Genomic DNA, 23,967 nt, shown 5'->3' with positions numbered 1-23,967 from the left:
TTGTGCCAATAGCAGACGGTGTACCAGAAAGTGCAGGAGGTAGGAGTGTGTAGCCAGAACACCTGTGTGCTGGAAGCTTTAGGAGTAAAAACATTTTAAGTTGTAAGCTATTAACTAATTCTAAATGTAGAAAAGGGAAAAGTTAGCATGAATACTGACCCAAAAATTGGAAAGGTGTTCTGGAAGTTGGTAACATTAGTTGATATGGCAGATTTAACTGGAAACACTGAATTAATTTTCAAAAAACTTAGCAAAGTGAGATTAATAAGACACTAAATTCATACATGGGTGCAAAGAAATAATTGGGCAGAAAATATTTAGGCAACATTTTCTCACTGATTTACATTGATCAGTTGCAATCTTTCAGTGAGGAAGACAAATCCTAGAAAGGATTGCAAATAGATCACAATACACTACCAGACGCTGATAACATTCAGAGCAGAATCTTGTGAGAATAATTTGGAAAATTATCAAAGCTTCATGACACCATTCAGTAAGGGAGGAAACTGTCCTTCTGAAAAAGTGCTGGGTTTGTCACTTTGATATAAATAGTTAAGAAAAAAAATCCAAGTAAACAAACCCGTGCGGTGCTCTCAGAAGGGTACATAAGAGAAGAAAAGCGGAGAAAGAAATCCCCAGGAGCAGCAGTCACATCCTGCAGCCACATCTCTCTCAATGTTGAACCACAAGATGATAGTATGAGCAGTTGTTTGGTCATCAGATTTTCTGATTGCTGTAAGAATAACAGGACTGTTCTTTTTTTAACTGTTTGGGGGTGTTGGGTGTGTGGTTTTGCCTGTACAGGACATAGAGCCGAGTCAGTCTCCCCAGGACCCTGTCGGACGGCCCATTATGCACCAGTCTGGGCTAAAGCACGCCACTGGTGAAGCAGTCTACATTGATGACCTTCCTTCTGTGGATGGGGAGCTTTTCCTGGCTGCCGTCACTAGCTCCAGAGCTCATGCTAAGATTGTGTAAGTGTTCAAAGTGGACCTGAAGAAAGTGTTATCATGAATTGCTGCCTCAGATTTTTAGAGAGACTAATGAGTCACGTGTACAGAACAGCATGCCTGATACCTGCAGGCAAATCCATGCTGGTAGCAGTATTGGTGCACTAGTAGAAGGGTTTGTTAGGATTTAAGTGTCTCACCCCATTTTACTGTACTAGTAAGAGTGAACTGTTTCTGGTCCATAAGCCAGCCCAGAGCTAGCCTAGCTACCTCTACAAAGCGCTTAGCTGTGCAGTGCAAGCAGACTTTGAAATTCAGTGTTACCAACTCTGCTTTGAAGCCTCACCTCTATGATGAAAGAAGAAAATTGTTCAAAATGTAGGAAATAGTGTTGCAACATTGCAGCAACAAGGTGGCAAAGCTCATACCAGGCTTACAGGAGAGAAGGGGGAAGAAGAGGATTTTATTTTGCAAGAAAACTGTTTTCACATATGCTTTTATGCTGCCAAGATACACCTATTCTAGCAGTTTGTTCAACATTTAGGCACCAAGACATATTCAAGTGATCTAGTTGTGATTAATTGTCATGACAGACAGGACTGGGGCTTCTAACTACAGAGTCCTTGTCATATTTCCTGGCTTATTCTTAGGTCAGTGCTGGGTTTGGCAGCCCTCTTTTTGGTACCACCACAGAACTGGCATCACCCCCATCTCTGTGAGTCAGTAGGATCTATTCAGTCTCATTTGTCTTCTGATCTCGGTGTCCAGAGAAGATGCCTGTACATGTGCTGGGATCTGATGACCTGCTGAACTAGATGCTATCAAAATATGCCGTTCCTGTAGACCTTCTGCTGTTCCTTCTGATCCTTCTACACCTAGGCATTTCCATTCCTTCTCCATTTATACTGATCTTGTCATTTCTGTTATATCTCTCTACATGAATCCTCCACCTGAAGGTGCATATTTGCATCTTTAGGTGTATGTGTAGGATGTGAGGTCTCAGAAAGTTGCAGTTGTAGTATCATGATAGTGCACTGATCTTTATTAAACCGGTGCAGTTCAGGCAATCTAATGAGCCAATGATTGTTGTATCTAAAGTATCTCCTAGAAATGAAGCAGATTAATAGAATCTTAATTTGTCTTTTACCTGCACTTCTTCACATGCCAGAGACAGAAAGAACAGGTGTGTAAGCCTATGAGCAGATCTCAGTAGTACAAGAAATATACTTCTGTGTTGAAACCCCTTCCTCTGTGAACACTTTGTAAAACTAATGAATTACACTTCTCTCTTCCCATATCCCAATCAGATCTGTAGATACCTCAGAGGCTCTAAAAGCAGCAGGTGTGTTCGATGTCATAACAGCTCATGATGTGCCAGCTGCAAATGAGTTTTATTTTTCTGATGATCCAGAGATTATATTTGCGAGAAACAAGGTATAACTACAATCTTTTTACAACTGATTTTCTTAATTTTAACTGTTTTTTACTCCAGCCTTCCGTTCTCCCACTATCCATTTCTGAATACAGTATTTTCCTTGATTCTTTAGTTACAGTGGTATTTTTGTAATTTGTTAGCTTCATGGATGATCTAAAAATACAAAAATCCTAAGTCAAAGAAGACTTTTGAACAGGAAACATAAGTAGTGGTTATGTAAAAAGAAGAATACCAACAGCCCGTACGGGAATTGTTTGAATCCACCATACCATTATGTGATGTGCATTTTGCAGGTGATTTGTGTGGGTCAGATTGTCTGTGCTGTGGTTGCAGATTCAGATGTTCATGCCAAACAAGCAGCTGCAAAAGTGAAGATAGAGTATGAAATGCTGGAACCAGTAATTTTAACAATTGAGGTACTAATAATTTCTTCTGCCTTTTTATTTTTTTACTGATTTAATTAATGGAAGCAGCAGTTCACACTCTTTAGTTGCTTTTTAAATAGGATTTTTAAAGAAAACAATATGAATATGAATATGAGCATCCAATTAACCAGTCTGAGTATCTCCCTGTAAATAAATTTTTAACCTTTTCTCTAATTTTGACCACTTTTGATAGACAGGCAACAGTTTCAAAAGTATGCAGGTGTCACAAGTTTTACAATAATAAACATTAGAATGCAAAAAAAAAAGAACTCTCCTAATGTTCCCAGTGAGGAAAAGGCAATGAGCATGCTGATTTCTAATTTTTTGGTAGCTACCAGCTGGTCAGTCAGCATGTGTATACTGGCTAACAGTCAGCTCCTGATTATCTCTAGCATTTTTATCTGTTGTCTAGCTTGAAAGCTAGGCTGGAGACATAGAAATTGTTGAGGGAATATGAAGGAAAGGTGTTAGGATGTACAACATTTTAGAAATGTAATGTGGGAGTCCCAGGGAATATGGATTTATCCTGGATTAAAGAGAGTAGAAGTAAGGAAAAAAGGACACACTTGGCAGGGAGCCAACATTAGTTCTGGTAGTCAATTCACAACTTGTTTTAATAATGTGTGTGTGGTCTAATGGAACAATCTTTCTGATAGAAAAATAGAAGTAGTCTCTTCTTAAAGACTGGCAAATTTTGTTAACATTTCATTAGAATTGAAATTTATTTCTTACTAGAAATAAAGCAAATGCTACTTTATTAATTAGATTCCACCTTTACTTAGTCCTTGTCATTTCTTCCCCTCTTAATGGCAGCGCTCTTTGGATGATGTGGTTGCATTCTTACTCTGTGGTGTCTTGGTCAGTTCTGGATGTATGACAGGGAAGAGCAGGTTGAATAAACTGCATGCATTTCCTTCAGAAACTGCAATCATCAGTTACACAAGATACATCAGGAAAGAATTGCTGGAATTAAATAAACAAACTCAACAGTGACAATAAAGTGATGAAGTACAGTTGTTCATTGACTTTGGTAGCTGGTGATTCCAATCTCTGAAGACAGTGGTGTTGGTCCTGAGACTAAAATGCTGCAACAAGCTGGGAATCTTAAAAATACTTTAAAACTCCTATTTCTCTTTTTCTCCGTTGCAGGAAGCTATAAAGCACAACTCGTTCTTTGAGCCAAAAAGAAAATTAGAACAAGGAAATGTTGATGAGGCATTTGAAACTGTTGATAATATAATTGAAGGTAAACTGCAGAATACATTTGATGAAAAATTTTTGGTTGTCAGTATTTGGCTTTGGCTGTCTGCTCTTCCAGTCCCAGTTCCACCTTTTTTCCGTATAGTCATTAGGTGTGAGAAAACTCTTGGGCACTTGGAAGACAACATGACTAAATCTAGTGTATTGTTGTTCTGCTACTACATTCAAGCTTTTTGCATCATCTGTTCTTGAAAAAAGTTACAGAATAATTAGGTTGGAAGGGTGTCTTCTAGTCCAACCTCCTGCTTAAAGCAGGTCTGGTTAGAGCAGGTTATTAAGGGCCATGTCCCGTCATGGTTTTAGTGTCTCCAGATATGGAGATTATGCAACATCTATAGGCACCTGTTCCAGTGTTTCACAGCTTTCATGCTGATTTTGATTTTTCTTCTATCTAGCTGGAATTTCTTGTGTTCATTGCCGCCTCTTATCCTTCCACTGTACACCTCTGAGAACAGTCTGGCTTGCTCTTGTCTACACCCTTCCATTAGGTAGTTGTAGACAACAATAAGATCTCTTCTTAAACCTTTTCTTCTTTTGGGTGAATAAATGTAGTTCTCTCAACCTCTTGTCATGCATCCTGTGGTTCAGCTCCCTGATGATCTTGGTGGCCCTCTTCTTCACCTGGTCCAGTATGTGCATGCTTTGTTTAACTTATCTATGTTTTACTTATTGTTGTCACCACTTGTGGGCAATATTGTTCTACTCTTAATCCAGTTCTGGTGATGCAACTGGAATAAGACCGATTTAATATTACAAGGATTTTAATTTGTATTTTTATTTTAGGTGTTGCTCTTTCACACAAGGAGTATAGAGGATTTGATACTGATTGCCATAATTTAAATTATGATGGGTTGTTAGTTCTTCTCTGGTTTGTCTCTTCTGTCCTTTTCCCTCAGTAACACTTGTGTCTTTCTCTTTGGGTCAGGGGAGATTTGCATTGGGGGACAGAAACACTTTTACATGGAGACTCAGAGTATGCTTGCTGTTCCAAAAGGAGAGGATAAAGAAATGGATATGTATGTGTCAACACAGCATCCAGCAATTATTCAGGTAATGCAGAGCATTCTCGGAGAAAGTGTTTGGACTTGTGACAATAGAGCTTTTAAAATTTGGTTTACAAATCTGTATGAACAGAAGCCATAGAAAGATGAAATTGCCCATCTGGATTGTCCAGTAACAGCTACTTTGTAGTACTGCTGTATTCTGATAAACACTGAGCACTACACTGTCAAGATAAAGCTCTTCTTTCCCTTTGAACAAAGTACTTCATACTCCACTACTGTAGGCATGAAAAACTCCCTGTGGAGTGCTGAAGTTCCTCCATCTTTGTTAGCTTTCCATTGGACTGAGGATCAATCTGTTCCCTACAGAATCAGAACCCACTGAGGATCTGACCAAGTCTTAACTAGCTGTAGGTGAGAGTGCTACTCCATGCAGCAGTCTCATAATCATAATCCTAGACTGGTTTGGGTTTCAAGGGACCTTTAAAGACTATTTAATTCAACACCCTTGCCATGGACAGGGTTATCTTTCCCTGGACCAAATTTCTCAAAGTCCCATCCAATGTGGCCATGAACACTCTCAGTGGTGGGGTGTCCACAGCTTGTCTGGGCAATCTGTTCCCTTGGCTCACCACTCTTACTGTAAAAAAAATGCTTTCTGATGTCCATTCTAAACCTGCCCTGTTTTACTTTAAAACCGTGGCCCCTTCTCCTGTCAATACAAACTTTGCTAAAAGTCTTGCTCTGTTTCTTGTAAACCCCCTTTATATTTTGAAAGGCCACAGTAAAGTCTCCCTGGAGCTGTCTTCTCCTGGCTGAACAACTCCAAGTTTCTCAGTCTTTCTTCAGAGTAGAGGTGTTCTAGCCTTCTGATCATTTTCATGATGGTAAATGACAAAGCAAAGCTGCCATAGCTTGTGGCCTACATAGCAATAGCTCTAATGCATGAAACTGATGGTATTTCAGACTCAACACTGGCATTTTCAACGTTCATTGAGTATTCAAAGCTCAGTTCAGCTCCCTTTATCATTTCCATTATTATTATATTGCCAATAGCCAAGTAGCACGAACTTTGTGTTTGAGAATATGATTTGAAGCAAAAACATTCCTGACACTAGCAAGACCTTAGATTATTAAAAAAGTTTCATTTTAAATAGAAATAAAATGTATTATCTTAGTAATAAAAATAGTAGAAATTGTATACTAATCCATTTTTATTATACCTGAAGCTTCTTACTGTTTAGTTAATATAATCCAAAGGTATTATTTTTCACGTTGGCCAATGGCCCTTTCACGGTCTGCATGGTAAAGATTTTAAATGTGAGTGCTGCTGAGAGTTTGTTGTTATTCTTTCTTTGCTTTTTAACCTAGGGTAAAGGAAAAACTATATTCATCTGATAGAAGAATAGAAACATCTATGGAACCCTTTTCTAGAAAAGTTTTCTATTTCAGAACCTAACTTTTAGGCTTAGTTTGAGTTGGCATAACATACTGACAATTGTTTTACAGGAGATAGTAGCTGCGAGTTTAGGTGTTCCAGCCAACAGGATCATGTGCCATGTTAAACGAGTTGGTGGAGCTTTTGGTGGGAAAATCCTGAAAACTGGCTTACTGGCGTCAGTTGCTGCAGTGGCAGCACACAAGTAAGTGCAGTATGTGTGTGTTGGGATAGGAAAAGAGAATGAGGCAAACAAGTTTTCCATTTTGTCTAAAATGCTTTCTCCTTTCCCAAAGCTGCTAGTCAAAAAGTCATACAATCCTGACTTCACGTTTTGTGAGACTGTTTGCTGCATTTCTTTGCTTTGTTGAACTACTTATATTAAGCAGCTCTAGCCTCAACTAAATTAATGGACTGCAAGAAGCTGGTATTAGTATAAGCCAGAAACACTCAACAGGACCAGTCCCTAACTACTAAGACTTTGTATTGTACATACATTAAAGCACAGCATTAACCATCCAGATGTGAACTTCACTGACACAGCAGGATGCAGAAGGAAGGGTTCATGAGTGGAACTGCTTTTAAGAACAAGCAGTTCTAGTTCAGTCCTCAACGTCTTTCAGTCAAAATTAGCTTAAATCTGTGAGGTATTATGCTTTTTCTAATACTGCTTGAATTAGTCTAAGAACATTAATACGTAAAGCTCCATCCCCCATATTCCAGATTTGGCAGGGCAATATTGGCAATTAGCTGTCAGGGCATACTAAAGTCCTTTAAAAGCGTAACTGATTTGCTACAGAACTCACATCAGGCTACATCCTGTCAGCCAAAATGGTCTTGTCATCTGAGGAGTTAGCTCAATATGTTTATATTGCTTCTACTGTCACTGTTATAAAAATGGTTCTTGATTTTTTTTGGCCACATTATCTGTGTTTTTTATTAACCAGTAATGCTAAAAATAATATTTCTTTTATGGTTTAAACTATCTTTTTTTATTCGTAGGACCTTATTTTACACCTTATGCCCATTTTTCTAAAGTAGTTATTTTAAATTGTATATGCATCTCTAGACTAATTTTCATATTTTATTGTTATTTGTATTTTGGTTTTATTCCAAGGTTCTCTATTTCAGTATGATTCTGAATAGCTAAGAGGTAATGAACACTTAACACTGAAATAGTTTCTTCAGGAGTAGTTTGCACTGAGTTATCTTGTTGGCTTTCACAAGATGAAATGAAAATTCTTACATGATCGTAAATGTGAGAAATATGAACTCTGGTTATAGGTTTAAGCATATATTCAAGCTTATTAAAGTTAAGTTTAATCTAAATGCATGTTTGTATGCATGGCTGTATCTGGTTACATGATGAATAACCATAGCCATCTTATTCATAACATTCCTTATTTTAATTGCAATTTGACTTTTCTTTTTTGGATTTAGAACTGGCAGAGCAGTCCGTTTTATTCTGAGCCGAGAGGATGATATGGTAATCACTGGTGGCCGACATCCTTTTATTGCTAAATATAAAGTGAGTGCCACTAGAATTCAGTGAAAAAATACCCACCTATATTCTGTGAATAAGTATTTCAATGTTACTGGTTAATGTGTTCTATTAATGAAAATTAGTATAATCAATTCAATTTTAAACCAAAACTACACGCCAGGAAACCAAGAGAAAGTTGCTGTACAGCCCCTTTGTCTGCTTCATCTACCTCTGTCTCTTCAGGGTTTTATTTAATTTTTTTTCTAGTTCCTTCATGTCCTTTTCCTTTTATAGCTCTTTCTGTCTTTCTTTCTTAGAACAGGAGCTAACCTATATCAGACTTCTTCTGCAGAACTTTATTTTAAACTCTCCATATGGTTAGATTCACACAAAGAAGCAGCTAATTTTTCACAGAAACAGTGTCATGCAGAAAACTCGCCCTATGGAGGAAATGAATCTCTTCCCTGCCCATGCACTGTCATCAGTCATAATTATTCATTAGGATAATTTCTGCCTTCTTTTCCTTCTCTACTTGTCATATTAATTATGTATGCCAGCCACCATAATGGGGTTTAAATCCAAGTTTCTGCTGAATCAATAAACTGAAAGATTTCTCTTTAAAAGTACCTTTTGTTAATAGCACTACAGCTCAAGCTGGATGCCTTCAAAGACAGACCCTGAACAACAGGATTCCTGGGCAATTATAGCCTTACAATCTAAGTTCCCCATCCCTGACAGTTCAGACCAAGAGTAATATTAAGGGTCTGGAGTCTTCACGTTCTTCATGGGTTTCTTTCATTGTCTGTAGCTGGGCCATTTCTTTTCTTATATCTAAGTGTGCTGCATCTGCTAGAGATTGTAGCTTCTTTATCTTTCAGCTTGAACTGGCTCTGAGGCCTTCTTTTACTTGACTAGGTTACAGTTCAACATACCTTGGTGAAAGTTCACAGCTTGCAGCCTAAGGCTGCAGCAAATTTATCTGCTAATACTAAGCAAGTTGCATGACATACTACCTAGGTAAAGTAAGAGAGGTTTTATAAGATGCTTCCCTAAAGCTAAAATGAGCTGTAGCTCATGTTGAGAATTCAGGAACTGTTAGTGATAACAGGTGAAAAGAGGGATGTGAGATAAAGATAACATTTCTTCATTAATAAACACAAATGTCATATTCCATCTGCCAGACACTATTCTTACCATTAAAGTGGGATTTGATTTTATCTACAATAAACTTTCCTAGGTGACACACTTCTCAGCCATCTCAGGCAATATAGAGGAAGCCACTGCTTCTTCCTTTCCCAGTGGGCTGATGTTGCTTATTATATGCTGTACCTATACAGATCACAGATGCCAGGTGGGAAAGCCCATATCTTAGAAACATACTTTCTTTCTCTCTTGCCTTTCTATAGTTTCAGTGAATGCTGGCCAGAGATTAATAGTGCAGTATTACCCTGAATGTATGGGTTATGTTAGTATTCAAAATATAAAAGCACTTAAGAAACAAATGAATGCCAAATTCTAAATAACATACTGTTGTAACCTTCTAGGTTGGCTTCATGAATGATGGTAAGATCAGAGCTGTGGATGCCAAATATTATATTAATGGAGGATGTACCCCTGATGAATCTGTCCTGGTAAGGATTTTATACTGACAAATCTTATAATATGGAGGAATCATTAGCTGGAAAATTACGAAGGTCAAATTCCTTTGCCTATATATTATTAAACATATAGACTTTTGATACAGGGATTATGGGTTGTTGGAAGAATCTGCCCTGAGTAGGTTATCGTTTCCATATTCAATTTAGTGAAGCATGTTACTACTTTTTTATATTACCCTACACATTCCCTTCATGAATGTTTTCTCAGGCTTATTTTTCTGTTATGAACATCTCAACTAACAATGTATTCCTTTTAAAATACGTAGTACCTGCATTTGTCCCTGCCTAAAGCTTTATGTCCTCAGGGCTGGGAAGACATTTCTTAGCCTTCAGAAAATTCATAGTTATAGTTATCCTGTTGCTGTCCCTATACATTTCTGTACTGGGTCAGTATTTATTGTGCTGTATACCTCAGTTCCTCACTTACAGGTCTGCAAAGTATAAAATGTTTCTTGCTTTGATATCATCACTGGATATTTGTGTTTGTACACACTATTCTAGCTGTAACTGAAATGTTTGCTGTACTACCCCTCATCTGCTTGTCATTGCCCCACCTATGAGTATTTTCTGCATCCTGAAATCTGTCAGTGTAACTGCCCATGGTACTGCTGCCTAACCTGGCTCTGAAAAATAGCCTAGGTTAGAAGAAAACCCATTATTAGAAGCATGTACATTAATGCAGATCATGTAAGAACTGTCTTAAGATGAAGTTCTACAATGATACAGTGAAGCTGGTGGGCCTAGCACGAATGACGGAGGCTTAAATTTGTCATTCTGAGAAATCTACTTAACACTGAAGAGAGACAGTGACCTCTTTTGATTAGGCATCAAAACTTTTTTTTTAATTATATTTTTATTTTGATACCGACTCCTAGAGCCTAATTTGAGGTCTCTAGTACAGGATTTTCCTCTTCATGTGGTTTTGTGTTTGTCATTGTAAATTTCTAAATTAAAAACTTAAGGACAAGAAGACATTGTAGACTGCAGTACATATGCTTTCTGGTGGAACTAAACTTTAAGTGTGGACTTCCATAGGACGTGATAGTTCAGAATGCTTTCATCAGTTCCTTTCATAGCTACTGTTGCTTTAAATCTAATCTGCCTATTTTTAGTTTTGTGTGGCTTTTGGTATTGAAGTAGGAGCAAAATCAGTCATAAAATGACACATTTGCTACATCCTTAACTACTGATAACATTCAAGTACAAGTAACACCAGCTGTGTTCTGTATAAAAAAAAGCCCCTGGAAATTAATATATTGCATGAGAAATGTATTAATAAAGTCTCTATGTGTGCATGAGTACTTACAATCAGTGATTGCCAGAAAGCAAATTTTAAAGCTAATTGTCTCAAGTTAAGGTCTTTCATATAAGAGATGCGGAAGATTTAAATGTCAATTTGAAGGAAGCACTGTTCTGACATTAAACAAGATCTGTTTATCCCCTACTTCAGGTAGCAGAAGTGTCCTTATTAAAAATGGACAATGCATACAAGATTCCCAACTTGAGATGCTGGGCTTGTGTCTGCAAAACAAACTTGCCATCAAACACAGCATTCCGAGGCTTTGGCTTTCCTCAGTCAGGACTGGTGACAGAAACTTGGATAACAGACGTTGCAGATAAAACTGGTTTATCGCCAGAAAAGGTGACTAAATGCAGGCCTATTCTCTCCTGAAATGAAGTCTATGGAACTGGAAAGTTAAAAACCTTTAGATTAGTTTAATTTTTTGAACAATTCTTTTCTAAGTCAAACATAATTTGAGCTGAAATTCATATTTTTTTAAATCAATGTCTGGTTGTTGAATGAATAGCATGGTCTTACAAATTGGTAACTGTTCAAAAAACATACAGTGATCTTCTTGTCATCTATTAGTCCTCCCAGATGGTCAGTTTGCCTTTAACAGGATTGTGTGATAACTGTAATTTCATTTTTTTCAGATTAAGGAAATAAATATGTATAAGAAGAATGAGCAAACACACTTCAAACAAAAACTTGATCCACAGAATTTAATACGGTGTTGGAATGAATGTATGGAGAAATCTGCATACTACAGTAGGAGAACAACTATCAATGAATTTAACAAAGAAAATTACTGGAAGAAAAGAGGTATTGCCATTGTACCAATGAAATTTCCATTTGGACTAGGTACACCTTACCTTTCTCAGGTGAGATTCATTAAAGAATAAGTGAGCTAAGCATTTTATCCATAGAAGATTACAGTCACTTTATCTCAGGATACAAAACAAATATGTTATCTTTCAACTCCTGGAAAATGATCATCCTCCTGATGGTTGTTCCCTGAAGAGGCTGTACTAGCTTGTAGCTCTCTTCAAAGTTGTTTGGTTTTCAGGACTCAGGCAGCTTGGACCCTGCCTACCTAAAGCTAGTCCTATTTGTTGTGGTGCAGTGTTGAAATAGGTGAGTTGAACACATTTACAAAAAGTTTTTGAAGGCTGATAGAGAAATGTTCATTGTATAAGTTGTCCAGTCCAGGAATAGTTCCTACCCTCCTCTTTCTGATGATGAGGGTACTATGGAATGCTGCTCTTAAAGACTTAACCCTTTGATGCCATCAAAGGCGAAGGTTAAGGAAGGAAAAAAGCACAGTAGTATTTTTGGTCCTTGTATTTTTTTTAACATAGGTGTCTAATTCTTCTGAAACAGACAGCATTCTATCAATTGAAAATTAATTAATTGACTGACTTATGTCATATCAAACTGGCTGTCTCTGCTCAGCATTAAAGTCACAGGGTCTTTGTAGTCTACAGCTACTTCTAGCTGAGTCTAGGAAGAAAATTTCATTCAGAGATTCAACTCATGCAACTGAGAAACCTCCGGGACTCTCACATGTCAGTGAGAGAGAAAATGGAGCTTGCAGCAAATTGCGCTTACAGCCACTACTGAGGGGTGTCCTCCAGCTTCTTTTGGAACCACTGAGATACAGTTGCCAGGTGTAGGTTTATTTCAGGATCTAGTAACAGAAAAAGCAGACCACCAAGGATTTGTATCTTTTTCTTTTGAAGTTCATTATAGAGGAAGAGCAGCAAGTAGCATTTCATATTTTGCCTTATATTCCTAAGCATTAAACAGATAAACTGAAATATACTTAAACACTTTGTCTTTTTTTAATTCAATTCATCACCACATACAACACATTCCTCACTAGTCTGATCTTGACTTTGTTTTTCTTTTTTAGGCTGCTGCACTGGTTCATATTTATACTGATGGGTCTGTGCTTCTGACACATGGTGGAATTGAAATGGGGCAGGGTATTCATACAAAAATGATCCAGGTAAAAAATTATCTAAATAAATATTGCCATGTGCTTTATCTTTCCTGCAGATAAACAGTGTAAGGGTTTTCTTTTTGGTTAGTTAGTGTACCAGCAGGACAGTTTCTTTATCAACATAGCCACTACTTCTTTGCATTGATAGAATTAGAAAGCAAAGGTACCTTCATTAAGAGACATAGAGGCAGAAAGAAGGAAAAAACTGACTGGTTTTTGTTCTTCCAATAGCATGTGAAGAGGCTTATTAGAAATAAGATTTTGAGGGGCTAATCCCATAAAACCCATAGTGAAAAAGGCAGACACTATTCACACAGAATCACCAGGTTGGAAGAGACCTTCAAGATCACTGAGTCCAAGCCATGCCCTAACACCAGCTCAACTAAACCATGGCACTGAGTGCCACATCCAATCTTTTTTCAAACACATCCAGGGATGGTGACTCCACCAGCTCCCCAGGCTGATGATTCTGGAACTTTATCACTCATTCAGTAAAAAACTTTTTCCTAACATCCAACCTAAATTTCCCTTGGCGCAGCTTAAGACTGTCATGATGATAACATTATGATCATATTTGGTTAATGGATAGTTCTGAGACAGATCTGTGAAAGTATTTATCAAGTCAGTGAAAGTTTGGGACGTGGGCTTGTATAATTTGCTCTTTCAGGGTATAAGCAGGAAAATCAGGAATGAGTGTTGGAGTTCAGGTCTCAATCCAGCATTTGAGTATAGCTGGAACATTGTCCTTCTGTTCTGTTTCTTTGTTCTAACAACTTGGACACAATGATTTCAGCTGGAGATTGGAAGAGAACTCGCTTAAACTTTTATCTTTCCTGGTATTCCTGACTTCTAGCAAATACTGGGGAGTTGTTGGAGTGTTTAGATTGTTTCTAAAACAAAGAATATGTTGTTCTTCCTGAAACAGGTTGCTAGTCGGGAATTGAACATCCCCATGTCATGTATTCACTTCTGTGAAACGAGCACAACAACTGTTCCCAATGCATGTGCCTCGGTGGGATCTGCAGGGACAGATGTCAATGGCATGGCTGTGAAGGTAAAGAGTAGTATTTAGCTGAAAAAAACCCCCGATCCCTTGAGGTATATGTTTGCCAAACTTTAGGTACTAGTGATCCCATAAAAATCAAGTTTGGGATTACCAATACTGCTGGAGGTGGCCAAGAAGAAACATGACTTGACAGTTTCTCAATAACGGTGCTTATGAGTTTTCAGAATATGATCTGGACTTTCCCAAAAAGGCTTACACTTTCCAAAATCTTTCTTTCATCTAACAAGCTAACTAGTCCCATGCAAGTCTTGCACCCTTGTTCATGTTTGAAATCTACTGATTCATACAGATTCCAGCCCTTGTAACTTAACCATTTTGAAGTTTTATGTGTATGTGGTTAATATGACACTTCCTGCAATACCTTTTCAAACTAAGATGACAGTAAAGCATATACTAATTAAGTAGTAACTAGAACATAACTTGAATAGTAGCAAATGTATCTGTGTTAATTTTGTGGTATATTCTCCTGGCTTCTCACCAGGATGCTTGCCAAACTCTTCTGAAACGCCTGCAGCCCATCATCAAGAAGAACCCAACAGGGACCTGGAATGATTGGGTAAGACCTGTGAATCCTACGGAATGTGTTTGAGTGCTGGCAGAAACTGTGATATATGTATTGTAGTCTATAAATCTGCTCAGCCTAATAATCCTAAAGTTAAAAACTGTAGAAACAGGCTATTTCACAAACAGATGAAATGCAGAATAGTCAAGAGATGGTTCTTGTCCAGGCACAAATGATTATGTGGAAGATAACAACTAGATTTATTGCTAGTACAGTATTTAAATATTGCCAGTGCAATATCCAAGTAACAAATCTATCATCTGTTACAACGGATTATAGTAAGATCAGGTTATGGTCCCTCCTGTTGAGGAGGGAGATCCCCTGGCTTTCTAAACTTTTCAGTGGAGTCTAGGTGCAGCTAGGTCTACTTAGTCTCAGATGTGGTCCACAGCCTATGTCTAAAGGGCTATGATATGTTGTGGTGTAACCTCAGCCAGCCACCAAGCACCACACAACTGCTCACTCATTCCCCCACCAGCAGAATCAGGGAAAGAGTCAGAAGAGTGAAAGCTAGAAAACTTGTGAGTTGAATTAAATGGGTAAAGCAAAAGCCATACACACAACCAAAGCAAAGCAAATAATTCTTTCAATCTTTCCCATGGGCTGGCAGGTGTTCAGCCATCTCCAGGAGAGCAGGGCATCATCACATGTATTGGTTACTTGGGAAGACAAACACCAGCACTTCAAATGTCCCCCTGTTCCTCCTTCTTCCCCCTACTTTCTATACTGAACATGATGCCATATGGTATGGGATATCCGTTTGGTCAGCTGGGGTCAGTTGTCCCATCTGTGTCTCCTCCCAAATTCCCATGCACCTCCAGCCTCCTCACCAGTGGGGCAATCAAAAAAAGCAGAAAAGGCCTTGTCTCTGGGTAAACCCTTCTTAGGAATAACAAAAACACACTAATCCAAAACACCTAATCTCCTCTACTAGGTACAAAATTAATTTGGATGATTCAGACACACCAAAAGTATTATCAGAAATGGCAGACCAAAGAAAGAATGTTAACATATGTAGAGAAGTAATTTTATATCTTACAAAGTCAGTAAAACCAACCAAAAACGCCACAAAAACTTTTTGACTTGTAAACGGAGTAAATCTAACATGAGAATCACTCAAAGGGAATAGATTTGGTACCTCCTACTGTCACTTTTATGACCGGCAGAACTTACAAAGAGCATTTCTCTTGAAAAATGTCATCTTTGTGCAAATAGGTCATGCACATCTTTTATGTCAGTGTGCTGGTTTGACCTTGTCTGGACTCTAGGTGCCCAACAAGCTGCTCTATCAGTCCCCTTCCTCAGTGAGATAGAGGAAGAAAATAAGATGGAAAAGCCCTGACGAGTCAGTGGGTAAAGATAAAGGCAGTTTATCAAAGAAAAAGCAAAAGGTTGCACATGCACATGGTCACATGACCCAATATAATCAGTGACTTATCAACCAGATCTGTTTAGCTGACAAGGAGGGACCCATTTCTATTGAACTTGATCAGAGAAATTGAGCAGGGCCCTTTCTGACTATGGCATTACCAGCAATAAAGATTCAGCGAGAGCACCACTGTTGACAGGTCTATTCCTTCTAGTATTGCCAAAAGAATTCAGATTGTTCATGCAAAGGGGGTTTAGTTCTGAAGTCTTAGGCACCATGTGCAGCTAAACATGCTTAACTCAGCTTGTCTTCCTTTCTTTACAAGTTTTACAGTTTGGGGTTTTTAAGTAAATATGTGTGGGTAAGTATATATATGTAAATAAAGTAAATATACCTATGCTGTGTTCCTTCCTGACTCCTTCCTTGGCTTACCACAAGCACTGCTATATTTTACAGATTAAAGAAGCATTTAAACAGAGTGTGAGTCTTTCAGCTACTGGCTATTTTAGGTAATATATTTTTGTTCCTTAAAAATGCATAAATTAGACCAGGACTGATTTCTGAAGATAACTAATGCTGTAAATAGAAGATCCTGTCAAATAGGTCTTTCTAATAGCTCATTTTATGTTTTAAATAATTAGTTGATATATGAAGGGTTGGAAGCATAAAGTTTTGGTGTTAATTTATGTCTAGCCCTCAGTGGACTCTCTAGAAATTATTAATAGAACATTTTGCCATCTTTGCTCCATGGTTTGACATTTAGCAAACCAGAAAGCATCAAGAAAGTGACTGCTGCCTGTAACAGTCATGTGCAAAGTGGGATATAGGTTTTTAACTGGAGACTGTATTGCTATAAGCTATAAATATTGTTCCCACTGCTCTCAGAGTAGTCTCTCGGTCCTTTTTCTTTGAATTCTTTCACAGTGTTTATAAAGAACCAGAAATGAAAAATTTCTGTGCTATAACTCAGGTGGGATTCAAAGCAAAGCTTTTCTCTTAGCCTGCTGTGCCTTATCTTTTCTCTCCTTCTGCTGGTGGTTCTTACTTATTAATAGCAACTTTTCAGGTCTCTGGGCAGTCTGGAGTAAGTTGAAAGGGCACTTGGGAAGCCCATACTTTTTTAAAGCACCGAAAAATGTCCAAATAAAATGTCCCTTCCTGCTGTTAAGCCTGTTCAAGTATATCTTCTGCTTATGCAGCCCTTTAGGAATGTTAGTATCACCAAAGTAATGAACAACAGTGCTATCGACATTTAACGGTGTCCAAAACCATCTGCAGATCCCTGAGCCTCAGATCCTGTATTGATCTAGTTCTTATCCAGTCATATTCTCTACTTCCAGGAATCTCAAAGGCAGCTGAGGTAAATGGATTATGAGAAGTTGAGTAGATGGATTTTGTGTATCCCTTTTTCAGTGCATGGTTCTATACTGTAATTGCTTTGTGATAATTTTAAATATGCTCAACAAAGAGATTTCAGTCATACATTGTTGAAAATACAGCTTAGTCACATAGCTCCCATATTTGGAAGACACCACATTTCACTGTCCTCTCATGTCCTTGGTTTTACCCCATCAGTCCTGACTACTATGGTGTCCTCAGTTAGTCCCACTCCCTTCTAAGTAATTACACCTTTCTTTCAATATTCCAGTTTTAACCCTCTCACTCAATTCTGTACGCTGTTTCTGTAATTTTGACTTTTTCATTTATGTCTTGTAAATTATTTTTCATAGGTCCTGACAAGTTTTCCTCATTTTTCTGAATTCCTATATGCGCTATTATCCCAGTAACCATTATCTTAAATGTTTATTCTGTATTTGGTTACTGTGCTTTTATTAGTATATTTCTAGGAGTGTGCTGGTTATAGACTCTCCTGAACTGAAATAGCTTGCTTGTCTGCTGTATTTTATATAAATACCAGATGCATCAAACCTAAACTACTAGGCTTTGTAGGCTTTCATGAAATTTTGAAGTTCTGAGCTGTTACTTAAGATTTCACTTAAGATTTTGCAAGCAGTTTCAAACTTTTTTGTGCTCATCTGCTTTGTTATAATGCAAACTGTCATCGGTTTTCTTCTTGTGGACTTTGTTTCTTCCATCAGAGGTTACAATGAATACATGGACTGGGAGAAAGGGGAAGGACAGCCATTCACATATTTTCTTTATGGAGCTGCTTGTTCAGAGGTTGAAATTAACTGTCTAACAGGAGATCACAAGGTAATAACTGAATGTCAGAGAAGTTTTGGAAATAATGTGAATGAGGCTTGCTCCAACAGTCATTCAGGTTTGCATTAATAAGTCACCTGTCTTCACATGATAATAAATATATCAACAATGTAGATACAAATTACAGGTGGAACAGAATGAAAGCTCTGGAATATTAATCAGTTTCTGACACATCTGTGTTGATGTCATATATGTTCACCTTTTGGGTTATGGCTGACATCTAACATGTTCTTTGCTTGTTCTGTCCCTGTTTGCCAGCAAACACCTTATAGTAATATTCAATTTCCAGGCTTTTGACGATCTGGACACCTAAATGCTACAGACTGGTGATCCTATGCCCTCTATCTGTACCTTTTTATGCCTCTATCTGTACTTTTATATGGGGATTTCCTTGAGCAATGGGAAAAATCTGGTAGGGCTGTCTCTGGCTAAACTTCTGTTAAAGTTTAGACAAGTCCATTTTGCTTGTGGTGAGATATTGGAAATTATTCTGAAACATGCAGAGGCCTCTATCTCAGTATTTCTTATTTCACTGAATACCAACTCTAACACATTATCTTCTAATGCTTTCAGTCCATCTCTCTGGGTGATATAAATCTGAATTTTATTAACAGAACCTCAGAACAGACATTGTTATGGACATCGGATGCAGCATAAATCCAGCTGTGGATATAGGACAGGTATGTGCCAAGAATTTTCTGCTGCCTTATTTCTATTACGCTATGGTCCTTATCCAAAATGAAGATTACCCCATTAATTCAGAAAACATTCATTTCTTACTAGATTATTAATCATATTAGAAGGTCTTTTGCCTATAGACTTGCTCCATTTGAGTTAGTGTCTTATTAGGGCTTTATAGATTTCAAATAAGCTTGAATTTTGCCCATGGTGTCAACCTGTAGTACTTCCAGGATGCATGTATGCCTTCTATCTACTGGACTTCAATCCTGTTTGTGATCTACAGTCTCCAAGTTGTTTCACCTGCCTTCCCCACTTGATAGCAGGGAAACACCTTTATTCATTGCAGGCTGGTTCACAGATCTCATCACTTCATCATTCAAGTATCTGTCTTCTCAGGTATGAGAGAGAAGTGTGAAAGGTTTTCTGGTTACAGTTGCCCCAAAATGTTGAAGAATCACATTAGGCAAACAGAAGCATGTTAGGCCTCACATATATTAGACTAACAGCTAATGATACAAATGAGTTCTTGGTGAAGTTTTACTCAGTTAACCAAACATGAGTACATAAATGCTATTTCTTTTCTTATTTAAAGATTGAAGGTGCTTTTGTTCAAGGCATTGGACTGTACACAATGGAGGAGTTAAAGTATTCTTCAGAAGGAGTCCTCTATACTCGGGGTCCAGATCAGTATAAGATCCCTGCTGTTTGTGATATTCCAGAACAGTTTAGTGTTTCCCTACTGTCATCTTCTCAAAATCCTTATGCCATCTATGCATCCAAGGTGAGCAAATCATCATGGGGCCTAATTCTTAGATCTCAGGCCAAACAGAGAAATTACTCTGATATAAAACACATATAAGTTTTCAGTTCCTCTTCTTTTGCATTTCAATGAAGTGTCCAGTAAATTGTTTTATTTATGACATTAGGGAAGATAATAAGAAAGGACATAAAGCCAGCTACTGTGTCACTTTAATGGTTGGCAAGAAGTGATTTTAGAGTTTTGTTAACAGACCATACACAGAAGCTGCAAGATGAATTTAAAGCCATACTTCTAAATGGGGTGATAAACTGAAGGGTTAGACTAAAAATATTAACGTGATTGATGGAGAAATCATGATGTCAATCAGAGTGTGCAGCTTACTTGTGTGTACTGTGCAATATGAAATAGAACTGCATGTGTGTATCTATATGAGAGACTGGCTTTTTTCCATCTTTTTCAGGGGATAGGTGAGGCAGGACTTTTCTTGGGATGCTCTGTGTTCTTTGCTTTGAGAGATGCAGTAACTGGTGTGAGGAACGAAAGAGGACTGAAAAAGACCTTTGCACTGAACAGCCCTCTGACTGCTGAGCAAATACGGGCAAGCTGCGCTGATGCCTTTACTGAGATGGTAATAGAAGGTAGGGGAAGGGGCTGTTTGACTATAGCTGGGTAGGAGTGTTTACTGATTTTGGCACCCCTGAATAGTGGAGTGCCTAATGATGTCTCCAGTCAGTCATGCTTTATATACAGCTCCTTGTAATTGAAATGTCTGGTAACAGGTCTCATTTATACAAGTTATTTCGACAAATGTCGTTCAAACATTGTATTGGAATTTCCCTGGTTTCATATAATTTTTTTTCTTCAAAATTTACATAATTTTTACAACCCTCTCTTTCCCTGAACTCTCCTCCTTTCTTCTGTATGTCAAATCCCATAGAGGATTAAATAGCTCATCTTATTAACATGCAATGGATCAGCCTCTAAGCATCTTCAGTCTCCTTCCAGGTGCTTTGCCCCACTTGCTTGCTGGTACTGTCACTACATTCTGGTACTTCTTGCTATGCTCAGTACTCTTTGGGAGAAAAATAATTAACTCAGAGCTAATAAAAAGGGACAGAAGAAAAATAAACAAAGCAATACACTTTGTATAATGCTGATCCTTTATACTCTGTTTTCTGCAACTGTTCACTGTAGTCATGCTCCCACTGCTATTACAATTCTTTTTCTAGGTAAGTTTTTACTTAGTGAGGCAAGTTCCTTGCCAGCATATTAATCCATGCTGTGCTCTAAACCTCTGAGCCTCTGCTATGGAAACTTTGGAGCTCTCATTCATAGATTACTCCCATGGTATTTCTGTGATTGTGCTGAGGCACCATTGGCCCCTGAATCAATAGGTTTGTGGGCTTCCTCTCATTGCAGGAACTTGCAGGAGGTGAGGTCCACCAGTGCAGGGACCATGCTTCTCCATCCCTCTTTAGTCCTAATCCCAGTTATCACTGACTTGGAGGCACCTGATAAGGGCAGTATTGGGAGTTTGCCAGTCAAATGAAGTCACTGTTGTCATTTCTTGCTTATCTCTTAGATGGCAAGCAATGAAGCTCCTTCCTCCGCTCCTCGGGCCACATCTGTGTGAATGACAAACCATAGTGCACAAGACCGGAATGGAAAACTGATTTACTGCCCAAGACACACTAATCAACACACAGATAAATGTATTTTCTCTTTTTCCAAATAGAATCAGCTGCCGAAAATATGCACTTTACATCTTCCATCCTTATCTTCATTCTTCCTGTATACTCATTACAGTATTTTGCTTAAATGCCTGCATTTAGTTGCTAGAAATAAATCTTCTGCATTTGAACCATCTGTTTTCAACAAGAAAGATCTGCTGAGCAGCATAGCTCAAATGCTCTGCACGAGATGGAAGTTAGGATGAAGTGTAAAGGTATGCTAGATAACTCTCTGCCACACATTACACTAAACAGCTTCATATGATAAATGATTTTGTAATGGCTTCAGCTAATTTTCTAATACAGTTTTGAGTCTTGCAGTGAAGTGTGAGTGCAGAGATCTTTGTCAAAGACTCAGAACCTTGTTCGTTGGATTCAGAACCTTTTTGATCAGAAGTGATGCTCTGACTTGTAGTAGAGCTGGTTTAGATTCTTCTGGCACAGGTATCTTTGTGTTGAAAGCATGGAAGAAACAAGAGTTATGATTCTCTTTTGCTATGCCAGGCAAGTTGCCATGGCTGGCCTAGATACATAGAATTTTATCTCCAAAGTTGACAGAGTTGTAATTGCCCCAGAAGCTTTCTTTATCTCATGGAGCAAGCCAGAAGCCTCTGAACGTAATGGGAAAACTGACATGGAGTTCAGTGTGCTTTGAATGGGAGAATGGATGAACCTGTCTCTGGAAAGGGTTCTTAAGCAATGCTTAATCTTGTGCTCAGCCATGCAAGTACAGTTAGGAACTTTCTCCCACTCTTGGCCACTGCTGAAATAAAGAAGATAGAAAAAACATAATGAGATCTAAGATGATCTGTGAAGATCCATCATCTGATGCTGCTAATGTTCAATGGAATTAGACCACACCCAAGCAGCAGCAGCTGGAGAAAACAGGAAAACATAAAGCTGCACTGTATTCAATGGTAACAATAATTCTGGTGTTAATAAATTTCAAGTATGTATGTATTCGTAACCTAAGGTGAGACCAAGATATAACTTCAAAGTTATGAAAGCTTCAGTCACAATATTTAGCTTTCAGCATCAGAATCCACAATATTGAATTCACTGACAGCTTCAGCCTTTCCTCCTCATCGAGTGCAAAGACAAAATTTCAGTTCTGAATGTGCACGCACATAAATACACAAATCTCCATGGTATTTGTATTTGGGACTTTGATATGGGATACATCCTGGTGCAGAGAAAACTTCATGTTTTTGGTGAGTCTACAGAAGTTACCTAAATTAGCACCTGAAAATATGCATCAGGTTCTTTGATAAGAAAACAGGAATGGGAAAATTGGTAGTTTATATGTTCAATGTGTGGTTTCAGTGAGTCTCTGCACCAGTTATTCCTTGCTAAGCATGGTGACTGTTCTTCCAGTTACTCATGAGTCACATTGCTCCAGCACTATGAAGACTGCCCTTTGTACTGGAAGTAAATGGCTTTAATTTGTTTGACATGTCAGCCTGCAGGCGCTATTATTCCACTGCTTCTCAGTGTTCCACAATATCCTCCTGTCGTCCTTTCATTTTATGAGCTGATACTGTATCTGTGATAGAAATCAGGTCAGTAACTTAAACAGCTTTTGCATTGGCTATTAAGAGATGAAATCTTTATTGTTTCAATTCGTCTTTCTGTGACCACTATGAGTCAGCGAAATGCAGTTGCTTAAACATAGGTGTCTAGACCATTTTAGATGTCTTAAGACAGCAGAGACATGGGACAGGAGAGCACAGGACTGGAAGATATGATATAGCAACTGGAGACCAGGCAGGTAACAGTAGTTGTAATCACTGGAAGTAGTACTGAAAGTGGGGTTTAGGTAGCTGAAGCCTTTTTGGTTTTACTTCATTTTCTTCACTTTCTTTGTATTAATTTGGCTTTTATATATTGTTAGAAGGTCAATAAATTAAATGTGAATGCTGCTGCCGCAATTAGTTTTTCTGATTTGAAATATCTTCTTAGTTTCACTGTTTGGTGTTACAATCCCGTTACGAGAGATGCCCCTGCCCCACCTAAGGTGCAAACGAGACCCTATGCCAAAGTCAATAATCCCAGAGTCATTCTTCTGGAAGTACTACTTTTCTACAGTCCAAGTCTTGGGTATCCATGGGGCGTACATGCCATTCCCATAACTTGAGATAGCATGTGTATAAGCACTTGTTTCCTTTCCCATATTTTGTCACAGTGAGAATTTTTGTCTGGATGTTAACCAAACCCTTACCTCTGTTAGGTCTGGAATGAGCTCCTTCCTGCTGTGCCAACGGTGCTATCTCAGTTTCCATTATCTTAAGGGGACAATGTTTTGAGACAGGCAACTACATTCTTTAAGTCCTTACATATGGGTTTGTCAAGGACAGCTTGCAACCCCACATGTCAGTACACCCCTAAATATGTGTGAATTCTGGGATATACTGAAGCAGGGAGCCTACAGATCTACTGAACTGGGGGAAAGCTCTATCATCTCTTCTTGTCCTATGTACCTATGCACCAGCAAGAGTGCTGGTTCATTCCAAGCAAGTCAAATCTTGTAAAAATCTTGCCCAAACCTTGCAGGCAATGACATCTCCCCACCTGCAGCACTGAGGTGTTCACACTCCAAGGATTCATCATATTCTAGACCCGCACTTGGTTTTCTGCAGTGCAAA

At 38.3% G+C, this 23,967-nt stretch overlaps 1 protein-coding gene across 4 annotated transcripts in view; it reads left to right on the top strand.

Moving 5' to 3' along the window:
• Positions 1-23,253, top strand: part of AOX1 (aldehyde oxidase 1) — a 39,798-nt gene extending 16,545 nt beyond the window's left edge. For 3 of the 4 annotated variants that reach the window (XM_019290289.3, XM_019290290.3, XM_020585034.2), the window contains 19 exons: positions 805-974; positions 2,258-2,384; positions 2,679-2,801; positions 3,960-4,056; positions 4,996-5,120; positions 6,581-6,714; positions 7,950-8,037; positions 9,537-9,623; positions 11,101-11,292; positions 11,586-11,813; positions 12,845-12,940; positions 13,860-13,988; positions 14,482-14,556; positions 16,388-16,440; positions 18,031-18,145; positions 18,769-18,834; positions 19,428-19,616; positions 20,056-20,223; positions 21,178-23,253. In XM_019290289.3, the coding sequence (XP_019145834.3) occupies positions 805-974; positions 2,258-2,384; positions 2,679-2,801; positions 3,960-4,056; positions 4,996-5,120; positions 6,581-6,714; positions 7,950-8,037; positions 9,537-9,623; positions 11,101-11,292; positions 11,586-11,813; positions 12,845-12,940; positions 13,860-13,988; positions 14,482-14,556; positions 16,388-16,440; positions 18,031-18,145; positions 18,769-18,834; positions 19,428-19,616; positions 20,056-20,223; positions 21,178-21,228 (2,313 nt within the window). In that variant the 3' untranslated portion in view covers positions 21,229-23,253. Of the gene's footprint in view, positions 1-804; positions 975-2,257; positions 2,385-2,678; positions 2,802-3,959; positions 4,057-4,995; positions 5,121-6,580; positions 6,715-7,949; positions 8,038-9,536; positions 9,624-11,100; positions 11,293-11,585; positions 11,814-12,844; positions 12,941-13,859; positions 13,989-14,481; positions 14,557-16,387; positions 16,441-18,030; positions 18,146-18,768; positions 18,835-19,427; positions 19,617-20,055; positions 20,234-21,177 lie in introns of all 4 variants that reach the window. The other variant, XM_020585033.2, reaches the window with a different exon arrangement.
• The last annotated feature ends 714 nt before the right edge of the window (positions 23,254-23,967 follow it).

Source organism: Corvus cornix, chromosome 7, assembly GCF_000738735.6.
Source record: "Corvus cornix cornix isolate S_Up_H32 chromosome 7, ASM73873v5, whole genome shotgun sequence".
NCBI lineage: Eukaryota > Metazoa > Chordata > Aves > Passeriformes > Corvidae > Corvus > Corvus cornix.
Note: the sequence above shows the minus strand (reverse complement) of the source record. Positions and strands in the feature narration are given on the sequence as shown.